Source organism: Eschrichtius robustus, chromosome 18 (genome assembly GCF_028021215.1).
Source record: "Eschrichtius robustus isolate mEscRob2 chromosome 18, mEscRob2.pri, whole genome shotgun sequence".
Classification (NCBI taxonomy): Eukaryota; Metazoa; Chordata; class Mammalia; order Artiodactyla; family Eschrichtiidae; genus Eschrichtius; species Eschrichtius robustus.
This window is the reverse complement of record NC_090841.1, coordinates 50887437-50905461: the sequence shown is the minus strand read 5'-3', so window position 1 is coordinate 50905461 and position 18025 is coordinate 50887437. Positions and strand designations below refer to the sequence as shown.

The following is an 18025-nucleotide window of genomic DNA, read 5'->3' as shown; positions in this document are numbered from 1 at the left end:
TTTGAAACCTGAAAGCTAAGAATGGACTCTTTTTTTTTAAAATTTATTTATTATTTATTTATTATTTATTTTTTTGGCGTGTTGGGTCTTCGTTTCTGTGCGAGGGCTTTCTCTAGTTGCGGCAAGCGGGGGCCACTCTTCATCGCAATGCGCGGGCCTTTCACTATCGTGGCCTCTCTTGTTGTGGAGCACAGGCTCCAGACGCGCAGGCTCAGTAGTTGTGGCTCACAAGCCCAGTTGCTCCGCGGCATGTGGGATCTTCCCAGACCAGGGCTCGAACCCGTGTCCCCTGCACTGGCAGGCGGATTCTCAACCACTGCACCACCAGGGAAGCCCAAGAATGGACTCTTTTGTTATCTGTGTTCTGGGGTGTCGTCATTTCCCTGGATCAGTGAAGATGCAATGCTCTGGCTGCCTGGGCTGGGGGAAGGTCACAGGGAACAAGGAACAATAAGGGGAAAACCCTGATAGTATCTCAAATTGTTATTCAGTCACAAACATTTGTGCTCTGTTTACTATCTCCAGTCAGAACTCCACCACGATTTTGGAGAGGCATTCTATTATTTTCTAGTATTTTATCATTAGCTAGTGGATATATTTAGTACATTTACCTGAAATTATATAATTAAATCATTTGGTGTATCACCTCTGTGATAGTAAAATTCCCTCTTCATCTTTAGTTTCTTAAATTCTCATTTGCCATTTATTCAATTCAATTCATTCATTTACTCAGTATTTATTAAGACCCCATTAAGGGTCAGCTATTGTGTTTTCTACTGGAGGAAAACAGAGCACAAAACAAATAATCCCTTCTCTCAAGATGCTCTCTTTGTGGTGGAGGACACAGACAAACCACCCAGTAATTATAAATGTAATGAGAGCTATAACAGTGAAATGTATTTAAAAAAAGGACCCAAGAAGAGAGGGCCACTAACACTGACTGGGGAAGTAAGAAACAACTTCACAGAAGACATGATTCTTGACTTGGGTCTTGAACAATAGATCAATGTTTCCGTAGTGAAAGATGGGGGAAATTCAAGTTGTGGGCATTAGGAAGCCAGAGCAATCAGGGAGAGGAAGAAGCTTAGGAAGCCCCATGAAGACCTGAGCATGTAATGCATCTGGGAATGGAAAGGTTGTCTGGGTGAGGGAGTGGGGGAGTGAGGAGCAGCAAATATAAGACTAGAAAGATTTGTGCTTTGAGCTTTAGGAAATGTATCTTCATTTAAAGATTTTTAAGCGGGAAGAAAAGTAGATATTGGGGGAGGGTACAGAATGGAAGAGAGAGATAGAGAAAAAAAGAGAGAGTACATTTGTGCTTGGAAGCAAGGAGACAAGCTAAGAGATTGAGATGAACCTTTCCATTCTTATACACTAGCTCAAGCCCTTATACTTCTCATGTAGTATATAGATTTTAAACTAGGATTTGACTGAATGTTACAACTTCTAATTAATTCTAACAGCATTATAATATTGGGATATTAGAGGAGCACTTTTTAAAAAAATGTAAGTGTTTACTTTTGGATATCATAGTAGAGGTGCCTACAAGACTATTCAGGAGATATTTCTTGCAGATTGTTAGAAATGCTTTCCATGAGCATATTCTTTGGCCCTTTTTTGGGCAACAGTGGGGTTGAGAGTGGAAGGGTTGGGGGTCAGAGGATGATTTATTGCCCCACCATTTAGTAAACATCATAGACCTGCATATTCAGTGTAATAGCTGCCAAACATTTAAAATTGTATCATCCTCTTGTCTCTTTCTAAATTCAAGTGATCAAACTGTAATTGAACACTTTTTTATGTGCATGCAATTCTCTAAGCTTCTGCAGGTGATACAATGATGATAAGAAACTAATAGCTTACCATATAGTTCATTCATGCAATAAGTCAAATGTCTAAATGATAATAAAGCAAGTTATATAAGATACAATATATACTATAGTATAATAACCTTATCGGACAGGATAGGATAGGTTTACAACAAGGTAGCAGACAAGTCCACAATCCCAGTGGCTTAACAAACAAAAAAGTTTATTTCCCACTACAAGAAGTGTGCTGTGTGCCTGGGTGGTTCTCCAGGACAGCTGTCCTCTAGGAGCTGGCTCAGCATTCTGGACTGCTTCGATCACGAGGAACCTCCATACTGATGTTTCCATAATGACCACTGAAGGGGAAGCGTGGGGATGGACAGCACGAGAGGGCTGGGGCGTTGATTACTGGCAATTAAATGCTTCTACTCAAAGACATGACCCAAGTCACCTCTGGTCACATTTCACTTCCAAAACAAGTCTTAGGATCGTGCCTGCCTTCCCATGTGTCAGGATGCAGAGAGGATCAGGTACTGGTAAACAATAGTAATGCTCATTAATGCACAGTAAGCAAAACATCACAAAAAGGTTACAAAGAGAGGGCTAAGGACGTTCCAGAGCAGGAAGCAATCACACTTAGGCTGTCATGTAATAAAAGACAATTCTTCTGTGTTTCTGTCAGTAAGTAGATGTTTATTGCATCACTTTCTTTCACCAGTAAGAAATGGCCTGCTGGGGCTCCAGATTCAATCCTAGCTCCCAAGCTAGTTGATTTGGTAGAACCCACAACACTTCCATGCTTTCCCCAGATCTCTGTTCTTTTCTTTCTTTTTTATAGATCTCAGATATGTGGCCTAGGGAAATAGGATCTGTATAGAAGAGTTTCTGGCAAGGTTCTACAAGGTTTCAGTCACATTCGGACAACTTTTCACCGCTTTAAAAAAAAAAAAAATTATTTTTGGCTGCGTTGGGTCTTCGTTTCTGCACGAGGGTTTTCTCTAGTTGCAGCCATTGGGGGCTACTCTTCGTTGTGGTGCGTGGGCTTCACATTGCGGTGTCTTCTCTTGTTGCGGAGCACAAGCTCTAGGCATGGGGGCTTCAGTAGTTGTGGCACACGGGCTCAGTAGTTGTGGCTCACGGGCTCTAGAGTGCAGGCTCAGTAGTTGTGGAGCACGGGCTTAGTTGCTCCACGGCAAGTGGGATCTTCCCAGACCACTCTGTCTCCCCCGCATTGGCAGGCAGGTTCTACCACTGTGCCACCAGGGAAACCCTTCACTGCTTTTTGAAGACATGGTTCTACTTTGCACAAAAATGTGGTGATGTGAGTAAACCGAATGAGTGAATCTAACCAATTAATAATGTCTTTATCTTGGAGCTTAAATTCTATCTATAAGGGAGCCATCAGGGTGCACCCAGAAATTCTGCATAGGAATAATGGGAATTGATTGTAGTGATATTACATATAGGATAAAAAATAGTCCCAAGGCTTTATAGAAAGTGAGAATACCATTAAAGGAAAAAAAAATGAGAGAGAGAGAGAGAGAATGGGAGAGGAACCAGAGTTTTCATTTTTCCTATGAGCCCTTTGTAGAAAATTGGGAACTATAAGTGTCTTTCCCACTTATTTTTGTTTACCTGTTACCTAACTCTTAATTATAATTTAGTAAGAGTAAAAAGAATGAAAGTCCAATTTGCTAAAAAGAAAAAAAGAATACTTCTCTTTCTGCTTTAAAATTAGAATGATTAAATTATCCCTAGAATGTTTTTTGAGTTCCCTGGAAATATATATTACTACATATAAAAGGGTGCAAGATCTCTACACTAGCTCCGAACTGGGTGAATACAATGAATAAAATGTATTGGCTGCACTAAAAGCTATGAAGATTCATGTTTGTCATACCATGTTATATTTTAAAGAGAAATTGGAGTTAAAAATACTTTATCGTGATTCTGTTCGCCGCTCTGCAGTTTGCGTGTGAGGCTGTTTCCTCCCAGAGCAGTTGTGAAGCAAAAGGCGTAAAGGGATATTTTTAAAAAGGTAGTTCGGGAATACTATTGACAAGGAGTGTGGGTCGCTTTTGACCCGAGCAGTAACTGCTGATCAGCTGTCCCAGGGCAGGGCGTGAGGGTCGTGTGGTTCTGAAGATGAGGCAGGAAAAATGCGCCCCTGGGACCGGGACAAGGTAGAAGCACCGGCGGAAGTGGAAGTTTTGGGGCCCTAGGAAGATTTGGAGCAGTTCCTGCTTCCAGTTATCCGTGGGATGCGGGAGGATATGGCGGCTCCTGAGGACCAGGAGCAAGTTGTGGAAGATGGATAATAACGCTCATGCAAATAGAAATGCAGGTGGCGACCTCGGAGGAGAAAGCCTTGAATCACCTTCAGCATCCCAGGGGGGAAGCTGATGAGAGAGTGCCAGAGTTGTGCCAGAAGGTGGAGGAGAAAGCCAAGGAGATTGGGAAGATGGCAGATTTGATGGTGGAGCTGGTTTGGCAGATAGAGAAAAGCAAATCGTCTTGAAGGAGGGTTGGCTTTCACAGCTGATGGACTCTGGTCCGCTGGTAAGGATGGGCTGATACCTGGAAGAAACTGAAACAGGTCATTTTCTCTCTTCAGTTTTTCTCTGTTTTTTATTCCCATGTAACAGTGTCCCTTAGGGTCAGTGGTTGGTGACCTTGATATGGGGGTAGATTGTCAAATGTATTTGGTTCCTAAAAAATAACTTTTGTTTGAGAAATACTCTCATAAGTGAAACAAGGCTTAATCAAAACTCGTTTCAGTTTATTTTTGTTACTTTGCAGTGTTTTTGAAATGTTGGGCATGGCCTTGTATTTTGGTGTTATCATGTGACCTGATTGTTTTCTGGAACTTTGGAACACCCATGTGAAGACTTGGGGTCAGAATCTTCCAACTTTAGAGGTGCAGTGGAAGGCACTACTTGGATGTAGCTGGTGAAGCAATGTAGGAATGAGACTGCTTTGGATAAGACTGGGAAAAACCAAAAGAGAGTTGGAGATGGAAGACGGTGGGCACATATTTTGGAACTAGAATACCTCTGTGAGACAAAGGAGGAAAGCTATGTTTTGTGGCATATTGTCTCGTGTTTATTGTATAACCTGTCAGGTGCGTTTATTTAGACAACCTATCTGACCCTAAACGACAAAGAAGTTTGAATAGGGAATGATGGAGCACACTTTACTGTTGTAATATCCTCACACATTACAGAGGTTTAAGAGTATGGCATCAAAGAGACAATCTACCAAGAGTCTTGAGAGCCTGGAGAAAGGAAAAGGCGATAATATCAGGGCCCATCAAGTCCCTTCTAGGTCACCAGGGCAGTAGATCTGACTAGGATTTGAGGTCAAGATCAAACATGTAACAAGTGTTCATTTGCCTTGAAAAACAGAGACCTAAAAAGCCTGAAAATTTTTTTTTTCTTTTTGTTCAGATGACCAAAGCCCCTACGTGTGTAAATAAAAAAATCACAAATAAATTTCTTTTGAAATGGAAAAAAAATTTCATCGTAATTTCGTGATTTAAAACACGAGTATTTTTTTGGAGATTATTAGGAAATAAGATTCAGAAATTATGATGCAGGCTTTAGAAGGAATTGAAACCAAGCAAATATGATTAATTTAAAAAAAAAAAAAAATCCCAGCGCCACATTGACAGTGGTCCCCTCTCCAGGGGGCAGCAGAGACGCCCAGAAGAAGACGGAGATCTCGGTGACCCGGGAGATGATGAGTTTGGTCCGGGCAGTGCCGGCGCCGGGCGCAGTATTGCTGCCCGAGGGGCGGGTGGCAGGGGCGGTCTGGGATCGCGGCCGGAGAAAGAGGCGAAGAGGTGACTTCACAGATAAGCTTTTATAGGCGACACTCTCCGCCCGCCGGACGGGAGGCGGGGTGGCAGCCCGATTAAAGAAGCAGCCTGGAAGGAAGGAAGAAGCGAGGGAGGGACGGGAACAGTTGGAGGAGGAGCAGCGAGCTGGGCTGCGGCGACCGGAGGAGGAGCGGCCCCCGCGAGGCCACGTTTTGTTTTTGTTATTTTCCATCGAAATAGTTCTCGAAGGCCCTCCCCGAGAACCGACCGCACCGAAGCCCGGGAGCCCCGACCTTCCAGGTGACAGCTGGTCACCCTGGTAGGATTCAGCTCCGCCCCAAGTCACCCCCTCCGGCCCACAGCCCATTCCCCGCCCTGCCTCCCAGTGCCCGCCCGGGGCGAGCGCGGCGGCGCGGCGGCCGCAACGGCTCTGCAGCGCTGGAACTGGCGGCGACCGGCGGAGGCGCGGGGCCCTCGGCGTTGTCCTCTGACCCAGCGGAGCCGCGGACGAGGAAGGGGGAAGTCCGGCCCCAGGCTCGAGCCGGAGCAAGGAGGATAGCGATTTAACCCGCCCTCTCCTGCCAGTCCTGCTGCCGGGCGCTCCCCGGGTGCCCGCCGCCAGAGCCTGGGAGCCGCGCCCGAAGTGCCGCATGGGGCAGGGCCACTAAAGCGCGGAGTTCGGGGTCGCGCCGAGGCGGGCGCAGGGGCCCAGCGCAGCTGTTGGCACAGTTTCGGCGGCGCCTTCAACGCGAGAACTGGGGGCGCGACGCGCCGATCCGGCCGCCTCCGTGCCCTCGGGAGGCGCGAGTTATGGAGCCCCCCAGCTGCATTCAGGATGAGCCGTTCCCGCACCCCCTGGAGCCCGAGCCGGGCGCCCCTGCGCAGCCTGGCCAGGGGAAGCCGGGCGACAAGAGGTTCCGGCTGTGGTACGTGGGAGGGTCGTGCCTGGACCGCAGGACCACGCTGCCCATGCTGCCCTGGCTCATGGCCGAGATCCGCCGGCGCAGCCAGAAGCCCGAGGCGGGCGGCTGCGGGGCGCCGGCGCCCCGCGAGGTGCTGCTGGTGCTCAGCGCGCCCTTCCTGCGCTGCGTGCCCGCGCCGGGCGCCGGTGCCGCTGGGGGCTTTGGCCCTACGGCCGCGCAGCCCAACCCGGCAGTGTTCATCTTCGAGCACAAGGCGCAGCACATCTCGCGCTTCATCCACAACAGCCACGACCTCACCTACTTTGCTTACCTGATCAAGGCGCAGCCAGACGACCCGGAGTCGCAGATGGCCTGCCACGTTTTCCGCGCCACAGACCCCAATCAGGCAAGACCGCGGCTCGGAGGCACGGGGGAGGGCCCATCACACCCGGGAGGAGTGGCAGGGCTGCAGGCGCGCTGGGACCCCACGTTAAAGACCGACTCCGGTCCAGCTGCTGGCGCGCGCCTTCCACGTGGCGCTCTTGAGCGCAGGCTGGTCCCGCTTCTCGGACCCCGAGTCCGGAGCTTGCTTCTGGCGGCGGTTCCTTCCCCGCAGGGCCAAGGAAGAGGGAGGGAGGCGGAGAGTGGTCTCGGGACGGTGGAGGAGCTGGTGCGCCCTAGGAGAATGCGGGAGCAGCGCGCGTCCCGGGAGGATCTCGATGTCTTGGGGTGTGACTGGAGATGGCATGCCTGGCCTTGGCCGAGTGTGTGCGTGCGTGCACGTGTGTGTTTAAGAGGGAAAGCGGGAGAGGGTTGGGTTCCTAGAGGCCCCCGCACACACTCTCGGTCTTGGTCGAATCCTGCACCTTGGCCCCTTTGGACAGTCGCATCCTAGTCACAGCATCACCTGCAGGTCTTGGGTCTGGAAAGCTGTTTCGGAGCCCGGCTTAGAAGTTACTAGACGTTGTCCGATTGTCAGCAAAATACGAATCTGCCTTTAGATTTTGAGTGGAAAGAAGACTTTTTTTCTTTTTTTTGCAGTTTTTTCCACACTAATTGGAGACAGAATCAGTACCTACCTGGGTGATTTAAAAATCAGTGTTGTAGACGAGGTGAACATCTCTTTTCTAATATTTCTCCAGAGTTTACCAAATCGAGGTGCCTGTTACCAAACAGTGCGTTTTTACTTCCTTAAAAAAAACGGACACAGTCCTTTTTCGTCTGGAGAGAGGTATCTAAACAATCTTTACTACAGTGATTGTGTCTTGAAAAACAGCACCTCCCCCTTTTTAAAAAATGTGTAAGGAGTTTACCATATCAAAAGCCCCCCAGATGCTGTTATTTATAATAGTTACTGAATGTTTGGGCAAAGTACTTTAGATTCTTTGGGAAAATAGTGTTGTCTAAATATAAATAAATGAAGTCTCAGTTGTACTGTGTGGCGGGTTTCTTTAGCAGCTGGGAAGTTAATAGTCAGATGAGAAAAACTTCCTATAAATAAGGCTTTAAGTTTTGAAAATTCATATATTCCAGTATCTGTAATTGAAAGACTGTCCAATAGTTTTTCACAAAAGGACCTGTAGCTGAGCTGAAGAAAATAAAGCTCATTGTCTTGGATTCCATCGGTTACTTTGTAAACTAGTTTAATATCCTAAGGGCTCAGAACTCCCAATATTTTAGTTTATGTTACCGCTGTTATGTTATGGTAAAATACCTTATCACAGATGATCTCAGGATTCTCACCATGATTAAAATGAATTTCATTTTATGCTGATTTGTTAAAAATTTAGTTTTAGCTTTCACCTGGGTTGAAATTGGAGTGCAGCATGTTCTTTATTCTGAACGTTATCAACATCTTTATTGTATTAAGATTTTTGGGTTCTGTCAGTAAGGTGGAAGTGGTTGCATTTTTCCAGGACTTTAAGGAATGTTTTTTGATTCTTGGTGGTTATTTTCTTCAGATCTGACGCATGACACATCATTGCTAATTTCATTGATGGTCAAAGTTTGTTTATGGGTTATGGCACCTTAAATTCTCAACAGTGGCTGTTGAGTCCTCCCTGGACTCATTGGAAGGTCAATTAAAATATCCCATTTTATTTACCTTCATTTTGTATTTAGATATTAGAGGCTGGATGTGCTCTTTACAAATAATAACATGCTTAGGCTTATTTCCCCCCTTTGGTCCTGTAGGAGCAGTGGAAGCCATATGGCTTTTTGATAAAAGAAAAAACAAACTTTTCCTGTTTATTGCCATTTCCCAGTTGAGTCTTTGATCTAAAGATATAGATTCCTATTTGCTCCAAACCTAGAGAGCCCCTGGCAGAGGATCATTAATTTGAAAGGCCAGATGTTGTCTACCTAAGGATTATCTCCAGCTATAAATCAGGGGTTACAAACTCAAACTGCGACGAAGAAGGTTGAGTGAGGGCCATAGAGGACTAGATAGAGAGGTCCTTTCTCAAGCTGCTGCTCAGCTCCAACTGGAAATTACATTATCAGAATATAAGCCCAGTGTTGCCGGAGCTTCGGATTTCTCAAGAGAAGATGGAAATCTGGATTTTTATGTATGAGTCCACATTTTAAAGTATCAGCAAATATTTTAAACATATAAGAATCCTATCTGCGCTAAACAAAACACATCTGAAGGTTGGCTTCAGAGATCTAAGGGCTGCCACGTTTGATCTTGGGCATAAATATTTGTTGAGTGGACAAGTGCAGTCATTAGATACTGAGTGCTGTTTGTCACATTTCCTGTTGAAATAGTGGGGAGAGTTAGGGTAATTTGGGGGGGAAAATTTATAAGTAAAACTCCCAGAAGTGATGATTCTGCAGTTGAACTTGTTAGAGGGATGAATTCATCACATTATTACCATCCAGCAGTATGCCTAATATAGAGTAGAACCTCTGAGCACCTTTGATTGTTCTGAGCACCTTTGAAATGAGAAGGAAGAAGACCTGCTGTTTGCTTTGCTGCTGAGTTCTACATTTGAAGTAGAGAATTTTTTAGTTGGACTTTAAGATTATTGTTAAGTCTCCTAAGTATTTTCTACAGTCACTGAACAAAACATGGAAGGTAGCCTGGAGCAGAAAGGCCTGAAAACATCCCCAAGTAAACTTGCCTCTGCTTTGTCTGTCATGCCTGTCCCTTTTCTGAAATAGGCCTGTCTGTAGGATGACCATATAATTTATTGTTTAATCCAGGACAATTTTTATTAAGAAAGGGGGCATCATTAAAATGACACAAGCATAGCAAGTATAAAGCTGGACTGTTTAGGGCAAACAGGGACATGGGTGACCATAGATAATTGGCAAAGTTTGTGTTTCTGCCAAGCCACCGAGATGGAGGATTGTGGTTTCTGTATATAAAACGATAATGTCTTGCAGCATATCTACTCACACATCTTTTTTTTTGGGGGGTGGGGGGGTGGATCTACATGTGACCTCAGAGATGGGAGCACTACGCGAGTAGCTTGGGTCTGTTCTGGGGAGTTGCCATAGTGATGTGCCCTGTGGCTCCACACCTTCCGGGTCAGAGTCAACCTAAGGATGCTCAACCTGAGTCAGCCTGAAGCAGTGCTCAGCCAGAATGGTCTGATGCAGAGCTATTTCTGCCAGGTGCAAGGAGGGGTATGTGTTGGGAGCAAACGAACCAGTTTCAGATCAAATATATGCCAATACAGATTGGTTCCCATTTATTCAAGATGTGTAGTCTTGCATAGGAGGAATGTCAGACTTAGCACATTTCAGCCAAAGTTGGATATTTGAACTAGTAAAAGTGCTTAACTGTACATAACTTAAAAAACAAATCACACTGGCATAAATTGAGTTGTAGACTTCAAACTGGTTGGAGAACCAAGAATATCTGATTCTCTACCTAACATCTTGGGAAGGTCACTAATATTCCTCAAATTACTTACCTTTACCTACGTTCAGAAAGAGGCTATGTGTATATATATATATATATATATATACATATATATATATATATATATGGCATTATCTCCATTTCCCCATTAAAAAGCAGAACTTGTTTTATGTTATATATATTCTTATCATATTAAAAAACAAGAATTGTTAGTGTTTATAACTATTGTTAGAGAATGAAGGTGTTACTTATCATTTCCATTAGACAACAGCATATACTTCATAATTATAGAATGAGTAGTCCTATAAAAGACAAAAACATGATTGCTATAATTTTCATTGATTTTGTTTATGTATATATTTCTTGAAGCTCGAAAGAATGTACTTTCAAAGAGATTTTACAAATTGTGTTCTTAAAATTAAAAAATGAACTTGACACCAGTTTTTTTCAGAACTAAGTTCTCTAAGTCTGTGTTTTTTTTTTGTTTTGTTTCTCTTAAAATATTTAGTATTTTCTGAGCTTTACTCAGGTAGCCAATTTTCAACTTAATTTTCAGTGATATACTTCAAAAAGGTCATTTTCAGTTCTTCCTCAGAGTTAAGGGTCAGTGGCTCTGGGAGTATGCTAGCAAGGAAACCAGAGAAATAGAAATCTGGAAATGTTCACACTTCTCTGTTTGCTTTCTGAGTACTTTGTGCTATTCTGCGTAGATCTCTCCTCATGTTTGCTGTAGTCATTTTTTTTTTTTTATTTGGTTGCGTTGGGTCTTTGTTGCTGCACGTGGGCTTTCTATAGTTGCGGTGAGCAGGGGCTACTCTTCGTTACGGTGCGCAGGCTTCTCATTGTGGTGGCTTCTCTTGTTGCGGAGCATGGGCTCTAGGCACGCGGGCTTCAGTAGTTGTGGCTCGCGGGCTCTAGAGCGCAGGCTCAGTAGTTGTGGCGCATGGGCTTAGTTGCTCCGCGGCTTGTGGGATCTTCACAGACCGGGGCTCGAACCTGTGTCCCCTCTGTTGGCAAGCGGGTTCTTAACCACTGTGCCACCAGGGAAGCCCCTCTCTCCCCTTCTGATTTGAGGTGGATTAATTTGCCCTGGCTCTGTGGTAGAATCTTGACTACAATATCTGGGGGAAAGGTAAAAATGTATGCCCAGAGCCTCCCACCTGTGAAGGGAATGTTATAATGAAGATGTGGTTGTTCAGTATCAGGGCTCGTTTATCGTAAGCCAGAGGTTCTCAGACTTGAGTGTGTGTCAGAATCACCTGGTCGGCTTGTTAGAGCAGACTGGTGGACCCCACCCTCAGTTTTTGATGATGTCAAGTTCCCTGATGATGTCCAGACTACTGGCCTGGGGACCACAGTTTGAGAACCACTGCCCTCAGTGATTTTGTTCATCTGGTTGGGTATATGACCACTTCTGTTCCCCTGGTTATTTTTGTAGTCGTTCTCAGACTTGAAAGCTCAGGGTGAGTGTGAGGAGGAGTAATACGTGACTACAGAAGATTTTTAAGAAACTCATCATTTTCTAGCTTAATAGCTTTGCATATCTTTTTCTCTAGATAGACATTATTCTGCCAGGCGTGATAAGACTAGCCATATGTTGAATGAAAACTTTACCTTTCAAGCCAAAGTTTTAAGTTCTGCAGATGGAATAACAACTTTTAGGGAATATATTCTAATGTTGGGCTTCCCTCGTGGCATAGTGGTTAAGAATCTGCCTGCCAATGCAGGGGACACGGGTTCGAGCCCTGGTCTAGGAAGATCCCACATTCCGCGGAGCAACTGGGCCCGTGAGCCACAACTACTGAACATCATCAGGGAACTTGACATCATCAAAAACTGAGGCTGGGGTCCACCAGTCTGTTCTAACAAGCTGACCAGGTCATTCTGACCCATTTACAGATGAGAAAACTGAGGTAAAGAAAGATTAAATATTTCCCCAAGGATACAAGCCTTGTAATGATAGAAGCTGATTCCAGTCTGGGTAGATAGTTCTCTTATCTGCTGCTCTGGAATGCAATTGTTGAAAAATTAGCCTTTAGTTGTTAGTCTTATGAAGTTTTATGCTATCACTTTTTCCCCTTCTTTTTTTAAGATAGTTGTTTTATTTTGTTTTCCAGTTTTATTGAGGTATAATTAACAAGCAAAAATTGTATATATTTAAAGCTACAATGTGGTGTTTTGATATACGTATCAAATGAAAGGGTTACCACAATCAAGCTAATTAACATATCCATCAACTCACATGGTTATCATTTTGCCTGTGTGTGTGTGGTGAGAAAACTTAAGATCTACTCTTTTAGCAAATTTCAGGTATACAATATAGTATTATTAACTATGGTCACCATGCTCTCTGTACATTAGATCTTCAAAACTTTCTCATCCTGCATAACTGAAAGTTGGTACCCTTTGACCAACATCTCCCCATGTCTCCCATCCCCCATCCCCTGGCAACCACTAGTGTACTCTCTGCATTTATGAGTTTGACTTTTTAGATTCTGTATATAAGTGAGATCATGCAGTATTTGTCCACTTTCCCCCACTTTTATATTAAAAATCTCCACAGTTAAATATGCTCATTAAATTTGTAAAATAATAATGAAATGCTGAATGCATGCTTGGATATAGTTTTGCCAGTGTGTATTTTTGTTTTAATGGAAAGTAAAACGTCGGTATGATTTGTTAGGCTGGTGTAGCTGAATTCTGGTGTATCTTTTATGTAGTGTCCTTAGGAGTGGCAGGGAGGTAAACTATGAGAGTCTGTTTGCAGCCTTTATAACTACTTTAGAATAAAAAATTTTTAGGGTATGTATTTAAGAACAGGTATGACCATGCATTTGAATATATTTTATTGACTCGTAAAGGATACAAATATTGTAAAGTATAACAAAGTACAAAGTATAAATTATAAACTGTATTATAATATAAAAGTATATAATTATATAATATAAAGTGTAAAATTATACTATAAAAATAATGCATCTTACCATCATTATAAAACATACAATAAAGCAAGAAATATTGGCACCAAGTTGTGCTATTTTAATTACCTTGGGTTAAAGGGAAAAGAATATGTAAATTTTAAGGTCAGATAAAGCCCAGTGACCTAATGGGCTGATGTATGGTTTTGTAAGAGTTCAAGTAGAGAAAAATGGTTCATAAAAAAGCAATCTTGGGGTCCACAGTAACATTAGCATGCTGAACCTGTGCTGTAGCATTCAGTGCTGTAGGCATGTGCTTTGAAAAATAACATCTTTCCTTTGATCCCATTGAATTTAGCTTGTTAGTATAATTGTTACTAGTTTTATGCTTGTGTTTGTGGGTATTTTGTAAATTGGTTTTGGTTTTAAAGCTTTTTAGATTTTACCTCCTCACCTCCCCCTTTCTTTGTTCTGTGGAATGAACTAGCACCCAGACCCCGGTAAGATGGTTCTCTAGGACACTAGTCCATCATCTTCTCAGACTCGACTTTCTGAATAAAGTGGTTATAATTTGCTCCAAAAAAAAAAAAAAAAAAGCTTTTTAAAAGCTAGAGCTATAAGCATCTAAAGTTTATATCTAGATTTTTGTGAACATATTTAAATAAAGTAACAGTAAAATAATTATGTTAACACCTTAATTTACCTTTAAAAGGATTCTGAACAGCTATAAGTTTGGAAAACTCCTGGCTTAAACTTTCAGGTGTTATTTAATATGATTCCAGTCATCTATGATCCTATGACAGAAAGGGAAAAAATATGAGATTAAAATTTTGGTTGGTTTAATTTCAGATAATCTTAACACAGGTTTTTGCAGCCCTATGAAAAAGATATGGAGTTATTGTTTTTCAAGTTACCGATCCCTTTCAAGTTTCATTTCTTGTAAGAGGTTGGGTTCGAAAGAGGATCTCCAAGTAATGGGATCTTTCTGGTTAAATATAGAAGCCTAAATTTGCTGCTTCAGTTCTTTTATTTTGCGGATGCCCTTAACTAGTTGGATAGTCTTCACTTCGGCACTGTTGTGAATTTTTATAGGAATTTCGAAAATTCTCAAATTTACAACTGTGGAACTTTGTACTATCAGTATTATATAACTTGTGAGTAGTTTATGATCAGTTTCAGATTGCAAGTCAGTGCTTCTGGTTGAGCATATCAAGTAGTATTTTGCATCTCACAACTGTATCTTCATATACATTTTCAGTAATAGGTTAGACAATGTGGACAAATACATTTATGGCTTAAGCTTTTACAAACAAATAATCAAATCTGTTTTCTGGCCCCAGACAGCTCCCAGCTTTTTCAGTTCACCTCTTGCTCTGGTTTCAGCCATTTAATTCTCATTAGCTAGGCAGCTTGAGAGATTTTTCTGAGTTTACCTGAAGTTAAACTGATGGCCTTCTCGCTTGGTTCTACAAATATTTCCTCTCCTTAGATTTCTAGTGACATGTACTTTATACCTGGTGGGATACCCCGTTACTCTGTGTTGTATCTGCCTGATCCTGTTGTTCACTTTGAAGACCACCCAATGTCTACTCTCTGACTCTTTTAATATTGTGCACTGCCTGCTTGATTGAATTTCTTTTCAGTTTTGGAAGCTGGTCTTCCCTCTTCTGAGGAAAGATCTGTTGTCCCGTCCTTCCCCCTTCCTGTTGGTGCCCTCCAAAGCTGTTAACCGTTGTTTACTGATTTTATTTCAGTTTTCATATGGAATTTTGCTAAGGCCAGTTGTCATGAATATAGCCTAGTGGTAGTAGGTAGTAGGCACGACCCCTCTATATTCATCCATAATTCTTTTATCTAATTTGAGGAAGGTTCAATAGGCTGGATCTAGGAAACCAGATTTCTGCCTAGTTTCTAATAGTACTAGTAAAGCAATATGAAAGTGGGTGATACTATATTTAGTTTCTTGACAGCCCTTTATATTTTAACTTCCCCCATTGATCCTAAATTCAAATGGTCAAATTTTTCTGTTAAAATATTAACTGGCATTTGATAAATTTGCTTGTTCTATGTTCTAAGTGTGTTAGTTATAGCAGTGGACTACTAACCCATAGCTAAAATGCCATTCGGGGTCTGGAAGTTAATTGGTGTTAACCTTTCTTTCTATTGGAAGTTAGGTTGAAGATATATATTTGAAATTATATTGTTCATTTTAATAAGAGAAGTGTGAACATGACTAAATTAAATCTATCTTAATATACGAGGAAGTATAGGAGTTCTTTGAAATAAAGAGTATATAAAAACAATCTTTAATTTCTCAACTGTTCTTACCTAAGTCCACCTTGTAGTTTAACAGAGTTTGTTATCTCTGTTTTGCTTGATCCACCACAATTGTCTAGCATTTGAATCTACCTTTAGAAATTATACTCTAAATTTCTAGGAGCCAGGTTAAAACAATAATAGATATGTATTAATAATAATAATACCTCTAAGCAGTATATATTTATTAATGTTCTTGACCAGAGGGTCTTAGACTTTAACATGCATCACCTGTAGGGTTTGTTTTCATACTGATTGCTGGATCCCCACGCCAGAGTTTCTGATTGACTTAGTCTGGGGTGAGGTCCAGAATTTGCATTTCTAACAATTCCCAGGTGATACTGGTGCTACTGGTCCAAGACCACACTTTGATAACCACTGCTTTAGACCAGGGGCTGGCAAACTCTGCCCTTTATTTTTGTAAATACAGTTTTATTTGAACACAACCCCACTCATCTGTTTACTTATTATCTATGGCTGCTTTCATGCTGCAATGACAGTACTGAGTATTTTTGACAGAGACCCTATGGTCACCAAGCCCCAAACCTTTCTTATCTGGCCTTTTATAGAAAATGATTGCTGACCCCTGCTCTAGACAAGCCTGTTAAAAACAGGTGTTTTTTATCCCCATTTTATAGGTGAGAAAACTAAGTCAGTAATTTTCCTACAAAGACACAAGCCAGCAAGTAACAGCAGATCTGGATTTCCAAACCTCATGCACTTTGTAAAAGCCACTTCGTAAATTTTTGCTAATGGCACCCACACTTATCTCTATAGCTCAGCCCTCTCCTCTGAGCACCAGCTTCTTTCAGCATCTAAATGCTTACTTGACATCTGCACTTGAATATGTAGTTGCTGATGCTTATAACCCAGGAATTATATTTGAGTCCTGCTTTTCACTTCCCAGTTACAGCCCTTGAAGGAAGTCATCATGTTGATTCTGCCTTCAAAACTTAGTTTTTAATATGTCCATGTCTCTCCATGACCACTGCCACCACCTGGGTCTAACTCCCATCATGTCTTTTTGGGACTCTTAGACTCCTCTCAACTATTCTCCCTGCTCTACTCTTGCTCTCCTATCAATCCCTTCTTCAGTGGAGCAGTAGGAGTCGTGCTTATAAAGCACAAACCAGAGCAGGTTCCCTTTGCTCTCAGAGTAATAACGCAGATTCCTTCTCACATGACTCTGCTCGACTCCGCTCCCTTTGTCTCTCCAGTCTTCTCTTAGACTGCCCCTCTCCAGCATGCTCCCTATGTTTCAGCCATCCTTAACCAAGCCCAAGTCAGATCACTTCAAAGTCTTTGCATGTGTGGTTCCCATTCCTTGCTAGATTAGTTTTTTTTTTCTCAGGTTTCAGTTCTTTGCTTAACTCACAAATGTCACTTCCTTAGATTGGCCACCAGTGACCCTCTATCTCATAAAGTCGGTAAGTATCCCAATTTTTCACTTCTATTTCAGCCTTTTATTTATTTTCCTTTTGGCACTTACACATTTAAAATTAATTTTTAAAACACTTTTTGTGGGTACTGTCACCACCTCTAGAATGTAAGTTCTAAAGGGAGAGCAGTCTTGTCTGTTCACGGTGGTATGCCCCAGACCTAGTTCTATAGTAAATGTCCATTCCAACAAATTGAGTAAGTAGGAATTGGTCCCTGCCCTCAAGGAATTTAAATCCACTGGTGAGAACTTAAAGTCTATTGGCAATGATATGCATATGCTCTCATACTTGTTTGTTGCCTTTCATTAACTTTAATAAGTGTTTATTGTATTGGTTGCACAATATTTTTTGTTATGAATGTTTATAATAGTAGAGACATCATACTGCTTGCAATATATATATATTTTTTAAATTAATTAATTAATTAGTTTATTTTTATGGCTGTGTTGGGTCTTCGTTTCTGTGCAAGGGCTTTCTCTAGTTGCGGCAAGCGGGGGCCACTCTTCATCGCGGTGCGCGGGCCTCTCACTATCGCGGCCTCTCTTGTTGCGGAGCACAGGCTCCAGACGCGCAGGCTCAGTAGTTGTGGCTGACGGGCCCAGCTGCTCCACGGCATGTGGGATCTTCCCAGACCAGGGCTCGAACCCGTGTGCACTGCATTGGCAGGCAGATTCTCAACCACTGCGCCACCAGGGAAGCCAGCTTACGATATTAAATGGGGTTATAAGGCAGACTTTTCTTTAATAAGTAAATTGTGTAGTTTATGAAAAAAATTTTGTAGACTAATTTGAGATGGACTTTTCCCTCCCCTATCAAAACACAGGAAGTTTAGTGAAGCTGCCAACATGAGAATAGGCGTTTCCATGGCCTTTTCTTTGAATAATGTGAATCGAGCATTCACGCATCTGGAAGATGATCAGCAAGAGTGGTGTTGTAAATACATCCTTGCAAGAATTG

At 42.4% G+C, this 18025-nt stretch overlaps 1 protein-coding gene and 1 pseudogene across 2 annotated transcripts in view; both read left to right on the top strand.

Annotated features, from left to right (window-relative positions):
• Positions 1–3967: 3967 nt before the first annotated feature.
• LOC137751911 (MORF4 family-associated protein 1-like) lies at positions 3968–4326 on the top strand (annotated as a pseudogene).
• Positions 4327–5579: 1253 nt separating this feature from the next.
• Positions 5580–18025, top strand: part of TBC1D4 (TBC1 domain family member 4) — a 218667-nt gene continuing 206221 nt past the window's right edge. For both annotated transcript variants that reach the window (XM_068526573.1, XM_068526572.1), the window contains exon 1: positions 5580–6933. In XM_068526573.1, the coding sequence (XP_068382674.1) occupies positions 6436–6933 (498 nt within the window). In that variant the 5' untranslated portion in view covers positions 5580–6435. The remainder of the gene's footprint in view (positions 6934–18025) is intronic.